General features: G+C 45.1%; 2 protein-coding genes across 2 annotated transcripts; both read right to left on the bottom strand.

Annotated features, from left to right (window-relative positions):
• Nucleotides 1-1,095: 1,095 nt before the first annotated feature.
• On the bottom strand, nucleotides 1,096-3,514 carry LOC142157823 (uncharacterized). The gene is made up of 2 exons (XM_075211359.1): nucleotides 1,584-3,514; nucleotides 1,096-1,294 (listed from the first exon to the last, which is right to left on the bottom strand). The coding sequence occupies exon 1, from the start codon at nucleotides 3,501-3,503 to the stop codon at nucleotides 2,238-2,240; it is 1,266 nt and encodes a 421-aa protein (XP_075067460.1). The 5' UTR covers nucleotides 3,504-3,514; the 3' UTR covers nucleotides 1,096-1,294; nucleotides 1,584-2,237.
• Nucleotides 3,515-6,661: 3,147 nt separating this feature from the next.
• LOC142158992 (paraneoplastic antigen Ma1 homolog) lies at nucleotides 6,662-9,166 on the bottom strand. The gene is made up of 2 exons (XM_075213480.1): nucleotides 8,588-9,166; nucleotides 6,662-8,298 (listed from the first exon to the last, which is right to left on the bottom strand). Exon 2 carries the CDS (start codon nucleotides 8,036-8,038, stop codon nucleotides 6,662-6,664), a length of 1,377 nt encoding a protein of 458 aa, XP_075069581.1. The 5' UTR covers nucleotides 8,039-8,298; nucleotides 8,588-9,166.
• Nucleotides 9,167-9,579: the final 413 nt, after the last annotated feature.

The raw sequence follows: 9,579 nt of genomic DNA, 5'->3' as shown, positions 1-9,579 counted from the left end.
AAACCACCCTGGCCAAAGTTACTAATGACCTTATCTCGGCTAAATCTAGGGGCCACTTCTTATTGCTTATCCTCCAGGACCTCTCCGCGGCCTTCAACACCATCAACCACCCCCTCCTATGCTCTCCCTGTAGCAGTTCCTCAGGAATTTTTGGACCTCTACTCTTTTTACCCTTCACTCTACACAACCTTCCTGGGTGATCGCATCACCTCTTTCGGTCTGCAATATCAGCTCTACGCTGATGACAGTCAACTCAACACCTCCTCTCCTGATACAGATCTTTTGTTTATTGTTCTGTATAGTTCTACCCTGTATGGTCCACAGTCTGTATTCTGTATGGCGCTACGGAAACCTTGTGGCACCCTATAAATAAAGATTAATAATACGAGGTATGTCTATTAAATAACGAGACTGATTAACTAACTCACCTATATTTATTGGTATTACAAATTTAATGTTTGTCCCCTTCAATATACTCCCGATTTGCACTTATACATCGCTGTAGTCTTGTTTTCCACTGGTCGAAGGCATTGAGCAAATCAATTTCTGTCACTTGTTTCAACATATCTGATGTTTTCTACTTTACAGCATCTACTGACTCAAAATGTGTCCCTTTAAGCACTGATTTAAGTTTTGGGAAAAGCTAAAAATCACAAGGTGCTTAATCGGGCGAATATGGAGGATGTTCAAGCGTGTAAAACTGCTTCACAGAAAGTGCTGTGTGAGCAGGCACATTGTCCTGGTGAAGAAATAAACCATTTTTCCACAGTTGCGGCCATTTCTTTCTGACTCTTTCTCTCAGCTTTTGCAAAACTTCCTTATAATAATGCTGATTAACTGTTGTGCCTTCTGGAACCCATTCTTCCAAAATTACACAATTGATATAAAAAAAACAATGAGCATTGCTTTGAATTTTGACTTGCTTTGACAAACTTTTTTCATTCTTGGTGATGACGGTGTTTTCCAGTGCATTGACTGTCTTTTGGTTTCAGGATCGTACTGGAAGATCCAGGTCTCATCACAAGTGATTACTTTATGAAATAGGTTTGGATCTGTGTCAAGTTGCTGTAGAATGTCAACACAACATTCCTTGTGTAACACCCCCTTGTGTATTAAGCGTTGTGAGGGTATATATATATATTGAACCACGCAGATGCTTCTCACCTTGGTACTTGGTTTTCAGTGCCTCCACCCGAATCTCTGCTTTCTCTTCTGGGGGGTGTTCCAAAGATACACCAGGGGGAGATTCGGGAAACCCCCTGCCCAGTATTAACACTCTGTGACAAAATGTGTGCTGCAAAAGCCAGCCAGGCACATTTATTTAAATGGAAATCCTAAATGCAGCTTTGTAATTTTATAGAAAAATATACTTTGGTATAATTTGAAATAATAGTGCAAACAATACAATACAGTAATAAAACAGTGTGGATGAAAGTGGCGCACCACTTCTTACTATGCACACCAAGTTAACACAAAAACTCGCAATAAATCAATAACAGCATACAATATAATATAATATATAACAATATAACCATTAACTGTCACAGCTTTATACACATGAAAAAATATATCAGATATCTTACTTGCTCCTGATACTGTGAATATCTTGCAGGGTGAATTTATATATTTTCCCTTATAGCCCTACAATGTACTGCCAAACACACACAGCAGTATTCAAACACACCACACAAATAGAGCAGTGCACTGCAAGTTGGGGCCCTTCTGTATGTATGCAGCATGGCATGGAAACATCATGTGTCCAGTTTGCAGATGTTGGAGGTCTTTAAATCACTTGCAGTGAGGTACAGCAGTCACAGTATGCAGACCCTCCTCTAGCAACAACTGTAAAATCCTTTCTAATTTGTATCCTGGGACTTGTAGTTCCACAAGTGCTGATTAGACACACACTTGGTGCATATTTACCTGCCCACCCATCTATCCCTAACTCTTCAGCCCTTGTGGCCAGATATAGTCCAAACCCCACTTGAACAACAACAGATAGATAAAAATAACCAGTAACTTATCTGCACCAGTGTGTCACAGGTCTGAACTTGATTATCTCCAAAATGGCTGACTTGTAAAATGTCCTTCTTCAGAGATGCATGCAAACCTCCTCCTACAGCTTCAAACTGTGGCTTCCAGCAGGTTCTGTTCAGAACTGCACCGAGCTTTGATATCTCTGCAGACTGCTCTCTCTGCTCAGATCACTCATCCAGTGCCCTTCTGCCTAGGGTCACCTATCTGAACTGGTCACACAGCTCAGTCTCTCCCAGGATGCTCCTCTCTCCCTCTCTCTCTCCGCCCTCAGGTTTCTCAGTCTTCTTAGGCTCCGCCCCCTCTTCATAACAGCATTCTGGGAGATGTAGTTCCTTCTCCTTGACTGGTAAATAGCTATATGCATCTCTTTTCTTACTGATGCAAGTGTGATTATTAGCCCCTGGGTGCTCAAGTCCAACTGCAGCATCCCCAGGGGTTACACACTCCCCCTGTGGGGCAAGTCCACAATGAACAAATGATGAGGCTTGTCCCACATCCTGCAAATTTAAAGGGGTTAAGACATCCTGTCTAAATACACTTTCACATCCATACACAACAGGCCCTGGCATAACAGATATGGGAGTCAGATATGGCCACTGATAGACCCAGCTAGGATGAATCACCTTAGGAATCTCAGTCATATGACCTAGACTATCATAAGTCAACATCATTGGGGCTCTAGGGGTCCTTTTAGGCCGACCCTGGACTGGTGGGTTCCCTTCCTCTCCCCCCAACACCCTGTTGGGGCGTTCAGTGCATCCTCCATCTGGATCAACGACGTCCCCATCCATGTCAACTTCCTGGTTAGAGCCTTCCTCTACTGAACACTGAGAATCCAACCGTCCAGCTACTCTTGGGTTGACACTTTCATCTGAAATGGCAGGCATAGTTCTCCTTTCTTCTACTTGTGGAGGTCTTACAACGGCCCCCTCGGTAGACCTAGTGAGCCTTCTGATATCTTGTCTCCAATCTATTTCTCCCAATTTACCTGGAGCATCATACCCCCAATCATCTCCATCATCTTCTTCTGTGGTCGGTTCTCTGATTCGCCGTGATCTTCTGGGTGTGGACACTTTTGGCTCATCTGTTTCAGGCTCCTCCCAAAACCGGACACCATCTCTGATGGGAAGCAAATGTTGTCGATGGTATGTCTTTATAGGGCCTGTTAGCCCCTCGGGCCTAATTCGATAGGCTGGGATGTCTGGCAATTTTGCAACCACAACATGAGGATCCTTTCGCCAACGATTGGCTAACTTGTGTTTCCCCGGGAGGCCCAAGTGTCTAAGTAAAACCCTGTCACCTGGCTCCAGAATATGCTCCTTGACCTGTAGATCATAACGACCCTTGTTTCGTTGTCCAGCTTTTGATGCAGCTGCTTCCGCTAGTCTGTAGGCCTCCTTTAGTTCTTGTTTCAGCTGCTCCACATATTTCAAATGGGGCTTTTCTTGGGGATCAGCAGTGTCCATTCCAAAACAGATATCGATTGGTAATCTAGCCTCCCTTCCAAACATTAAGAGATATGGGGAGTACCCCGTGGACTCGTTTTTCGTGCAATTGTAGGCGTGGACCAAATGGCTGATGTGCCTACTCCAATGTGCCTTTTTTTTAGTGTCCAAAGTGCCCATCATGCTGAGAAGGGTCCGATTAAATCTCTCCGGCTGCGGATCTCCTTGGGGATGGAAAGGAGTAGTCCTGGACTTCTTTATCCCGCAGACCTCGCACAGTTCTTTTATTAGCTTGCTCTCAAAATCCCGACCCTGATCTGAATGAATGCGGGCAGGCAGTCCATAGTGGACAAAGAACTTTTCCCATAGGATTTTTGCCACGGTCACAGCTCTCTGGTCTTTTGTCTGGTAGGCTTGAGCATAACGGGTGTAATGATCTGTCACCACTAGAATGTTACACTTGTTGCTTTCATCCGGTTCCACTGATAGAAAGTCAATACAGACTAACTCTAAAGGCCCATTGCTGGATATATTCTTTAAGGGGGCAGCCTTTTCTGGGAGGGATTTTCGAAGTATGCATGTCCCACAAGATTTACAATAACTCTCAATGTCTATCTCCATTTTCGGCCAGTAGAATCTATCTGAAATTAAACTCATGGTCTTCTCTATTCCCAGGTGGCCGTGTTTATCATGCAACGCACGGAGAACCATGGGACGGTGCTTCTTTGGCAATACTAGCTGTTTCCTCTCTCTGCCATCTTTGCGGCTGGTTTCTCTATACAGTAGCCCCTGCTTCACCACCAATGACTCTCTCTGTCTGCTTAGCAAAATAGCTTCCTCCGTTTTCAAACTACTCGGGTGGATTCTTTGTCTGTGTTTAACAGACCACCTAACTGCTGCTATAGAGGAGTCATTCTGCTGATCTTCTTTGACTTGGCTTGAACTCAACTTCTGAAGATCACTGAGCTCCATTTGACTCAGCCAGCAATATTGTCTTGGTAGTGCATCTGTCGTTGCCCCTAGAGCTGTTAAGCATTCTTTGACTGGAGGCACGACCACACGTCCCTCGTGACACATCCCCTTCACCTCTGGAGCTGGCAACTCTATCCATTCTTCTTCCTGAGATTCCACAAACCTTCCCGGTAATCTTGACAAAGCATCGGCATCTACATTTCTTCTCCCAGGCCTGTACTTTATTGTGAAATTGTAAATGGCCAGCGCCGCCAACCATCTGTGCCCAGTTGCATCTAGCTTTGCTGTGGTCTGCACATATGTGAGGGGATTGTTGTCTGTATGCACTTCGAATGGTACTCCATACAAGTAGTCGTGAAGTTTGTCAACAACTGCCCACTTAAGGGCCAGGAACTCCAACTTATGCACCGGGTAGTTCCGTTCACTGGGTGAGAGACCTCGACTGATGTAATAGACTGGTCTTAACCTTCCTTCTTGCACTTGGTATAGCACTCCCCCAAGTCCCTCAAAGGAGGCATCTACATGCAGAATGTATGGTAACTCTGGATCGGCATATGCCAGAACAGGCGCTTGAATCAGGCAGGTTTTCAATCCTTCAAAAGCTTGTTCGCAAGCCTCACTCCACCTTTCCCCGAACGCATCATTTACCCGGAACAATGGTTTCTCTTTCCGATGGGAACCTCTTGGAGCAGGATAACCTCGAGTTAGATCTGTAAGAGGCTTGACAAGTTTACTGTAGTTTGGGACAAACCTTCTGTAATAGCCACAGAACCCCAAAAAAGACCTTAATTCCTTAAGTATTGTTGGTCGAGGCCATTCTTTCACCGCTTCTATCTTCGCTGAATCTGTAGAAATTCCTTCCCGATCCACAACATATCCCACATACTTGACCTGGGTTTTACAGAAGCTACACTTGTCAAGGGACAACTTCAACCCTTTCTTTATTAAGCGATCCAATACCTTGAGGAGTCTTTCGTTGTGCTCATTCAATGTTTGGCCAAATACTATCAAATCATCCAAGTATACCAGCACTTCCCTGAAATTCATGTCACCCACAACATCATCCATGCATCGTTGGAAAGTGGCTGGAGCCCCTGATAATCCTTGTGGCAATCTTTTGAACTGAAAGAATCCAACCGGGCAGATGAAGGCGGTTTTCTCAGCATCCTTCTGACTCATCAATATCTGATAGTACCCGCTGCGTAGATCTAGCACAGAAAACCACTTGCTTCCCTGAAGACAATCAAGGGCTTCGTCTATCCTAGGGACAGTGTACTGATCAGGAATCGTGCGCTTGTTTAATGTCCGGTAGTCCACGCACATCCGTATTTTTCCCGTCTTCTTTCTAGCCACCACAATAGGAGAAGCATAGGGACTCTCAGATCTCTCAATCACATCATTCTCTAGCATCTCCCTTAAATGTTCCCGAATATCATCCAAATCAGCAGGGGCTAGGCGTCTTGACCGTTCTCGGAAAGGTCTGTCGTCCGTTAGCCTTATGTGGTGCTCCACTCCTGTCGCTAGACCTAAATCCCAGTCCCCCGAAGAGAAAGCAGCCTCTCTTTGTAGCATTTGCATAACTAGCCAGTGTCGGTCTTCTTGACTAGCATCACTACCATTAAAGCATTGATCAAAACTTCCTATTTGTAATGTGGTTTCTTTCTGAGATTTTTTTTCCTCTTTCTTCTTATAAGCAGCAAGGCACATAGGATGAATCTTAAGTGTTTTACTATAACTTGCTCCTCCCACCTCTTGGCACCAGTTGGCCAGTATCTCGAACAAATGGGAGTTAGTTCCAATAATCACTGAGACATCTCGAGGTTCTCCTTCGGCCTCAGGACAGACAAGTGCAAGCACGTTCACCTCTTCTTCTATTCCAGCTACTTCCCGTGGGAACTTCAAAGGTACAGTGATGTACCCAAGGTAGGGATAATTCTTGTCACTCAGACCCCAGATGGTCAGTCCACACAATGGCTTTATGGGCAAGTCAGATAGATTATCTCGGTACCACTTCTCGAACACAATGGACACCTGTGAACCACTATCTAGCAAGGCCATACAAGGTCTCCCATTTAGACATGCCGGCACGTGAGGAGAAGGTCCCAGCAATCCTTTGGGCAAAAGACCCCATTCCAGGTGAGAGTTCCCCACAGTGTTAATGTCAGCTTTCTTTAGAGGGCCAGTGTGGGGGTTCCTGGTCCTCCCTTTCAGTTTTCCGAAAGCTTCCTATCCCGGTGGGATGGTGAGGGTGACCACCTTCCTCCCTTCCTCTGAGGACATTGTCTAGCGAGATGCCCAACTTCTCCACAAGTGAAACAATTGTTCTGTTTCCGAGTAGTGTTAGCTTCGAGAACTTGCCGGGGGTGGATGTTCGGGTGCAGTTGCTCGGTAGTGTGGTATTTCAGCATCTGTGCTTGAATCTGCTTCTGCATCTCCAACAACTGAGCAATCTGCTCACCTTGTTTCTCCACAATCTTCATTAACTCAGTGCTGGGAAGGTCAGCCTCGGGCTTTGACTGTACGACCTTGACTTTCTTGGTCACCCTCTCTCGGGATTTAACTATAGCTTCCTCTTGTTTAACATCTTGTATCAACTGAAGAAAAGTAGGTGATGGTTGTCCCAGTTGAGCATTTCTTATCTTCATCGCTACTGGGTCATGGGACAGAGCACCCCGTAACAACTGTTGCATACGCCTGTCGTCTACTTCTGCTAGGGGTATTCCTTTCTTTGACACAATAAGGTGGATCAGCTTGTCCAGCCGATAGATATAATTGGACAATGTCTCCCCTGACTCCTGATAGGTGTGGCGTAGCTGATAGAGCAGATCTGTTGCATCCTCTGCCATTCCATATTCCTGATCTAGAGTCGCTAAGTAGTGTCGTGCAGTGGCTTGGGGGTCACTTCTCCGTACAGCTTGGATTAGTTCTCCAGCGGGACCTCGCAGACTTTCAACGATCCGCTGTCTCTTATAGGGTTCGGAGCAATGCCATTCCTCCAGGTATTGGGAAGCCATCTCTTTCCATGCCTCGTAAGTTTCTTCCCCAGTAGGGACTGGTTTTATTCCTGAGAAGAGCCGGAGCCTTCTGTAGCCCCCTTCATGCTGTGACTTTCCTAACTGGTCTACCAGTTTCTGTACAGCAGTGAGGAACAGTTCGCTTTGATCCTCATCAGTTTTCCTAGTACTGGAGGGTGACTGAGAATTCTCTTCCCTGGCCTGAGGGAATACTTGTCGGTTAATATCTCCATCTGGAAGTTCAGCATTAAGAGGTGCTGCGACTAGCTGTTTTGGCTTTAACGGTATCACAATATGCCATTGTTGTTTTTGTGGCCCAGAAACGAGGGAGGGAAGAAAATCTTTATCCAATTCTGCTTGCGTCTCACAGAGGATCAGACTGGTCTTATGCTGATCTCTACCTTTCCATCCAAGGATTTTAGGATGTTCTACCCCATAAATCCTGTGGAGCACATGCAGGACTTCCTCATCTGTCACTCCCTGAGAGTCACCATAGACCCCTAAACATCGAGTTGGGGCCACAGTCTGTTGTTCACACCACAGAAACACTTCTTCTCTTATACTATCCATGACGTCTGTGCTGATGGGTTTCACTGAGTGTGTCTTCAGTATCTCAGCAGTGCCTCCACTGTAACACCCCCTTGTGTATTAAGCGTTGTGAGGGTATATATATATATTGAACCACGCAGATGCTTCTCACCTTGGTACTTGGTTTTCAGTGCCTCCACCCGAATCTCTGCTTTCTCTTCTGGGGGGTGTTCCAAAGATACACCAGGGGGAGATTCGGGAAACCCCCTGCCCAGTATTAACACTCTGTGACAAAATGTGTGCTGCAAAAGCCAGCCAGGCACATTTATTTAAATGGAAATCCTAAATGCAGCTTTGTAATTTTATAGAAAAATATACTTTGGTATAATTTGAAATAATAGTGCAAACAATACAATACAGTAATAAAACAGTGTGGATGAAAGTGGCGCACCACTTCTTACTATGCACACCAAGTTAACACAAAAACTCGCAATAAATCAATAACAGCATACAATATAATATAATATATAACAATATAACCATTAACTGTCACAGCTTTATACACATGAAAAAATATATCAGATATCTTACTTGCTCCTGATACTGTGAATATCTTGCAGGGTGAATTTATATATTTTCCCTTATAGCCCTACAATGTACTGCCAAACACACACAGCAGTATTCAAACACACCACACAAATAGAGCAGTGCACTGCAAGTTGGGGCCCTTCTGTATGTATGCAGCATGGCATGGAAACATCATGTGTCCAGTTTGCAGATGTTGGAGGTCTTTAAATCACTTGCAGTGAGGTACAGCAGTCACAGTATGCAGACCCTCCTCTAGCAACAACTGTAAAATCCTTTCTAATTTGTATCCTGGGACTTGTAGTTCCACAAGTGCTGATTAGACACACACTTGGTGCATATTTACCTGCCCACCCATCTATCCCTAACTCTTCAGCCCTTGTGGCCAGATATAGTCCAAACCCCACTTGAACAACAACAGATAGATAAAAATAACCAGTAACTTATCTGCACCAGTGTGTCACAGGTCTGAACTTGATTATCTCCAAAATGGCTGACTTGTAAAATGTCCTTCTTCAGAGATGCATGCAAACCTCCTCCTACAGCTTCAAACTGTGGCTTCCAGCAGGTTCTGTTCAGAACTGCACCGAGCTTTGATATCTCTGCAGACTGCTCTCTCTGCTCAGATCACTCATCCAGTGCCCTTCTGCCTAGGGTCACCTATCTGAACTGGTCACACAGCTCAGTCTCTCCCAGGATGCTCCTCTCTCCCTCTCTCTCTCCGCCCTCAGGTTTCTCAGTCTTCTTAGGCTCCGCCCCCTCTTCATAACAGCATTCTGGGAGATGTAGTTCCTTCTCCTTGACTGGTAAATAGCTATATGCATCTCTTTTCTTACTGATGCAAGTGTGATTATTAGCCCCTGGGTGCTCAAGTCCAACTGCAGCATCCCCAGGGGTTACACTTGCAACGTTCTTTTTGCTCTGGTGTGAGAATCCTTTGGACCATCTTTGGACAAACTTCCGTCATGTTAAGATCCTCACGCAAAATTTTCCATACG

Source organism: Mixophyes fleayi, chromosome 5 (genome assembly GCF_038048845.1).
Source record: "Mixophyes fleayi isolate aMixFle1 chromosome 5, aMixFle1.hap1, whole genome shotgun sequence".
Classification (NCBI taxonomy): Eukaryota; Metazoa; Chordata; class Amphibia; order Anura; family Limnodynastidae; genus Mixophyes; species Mixophyes fleayi.
The sequence above is the reverse complement of the archived record's forward strand: the minus strand, read 5'-3'. Positions and strand labels throughout refer to the sequence as shown.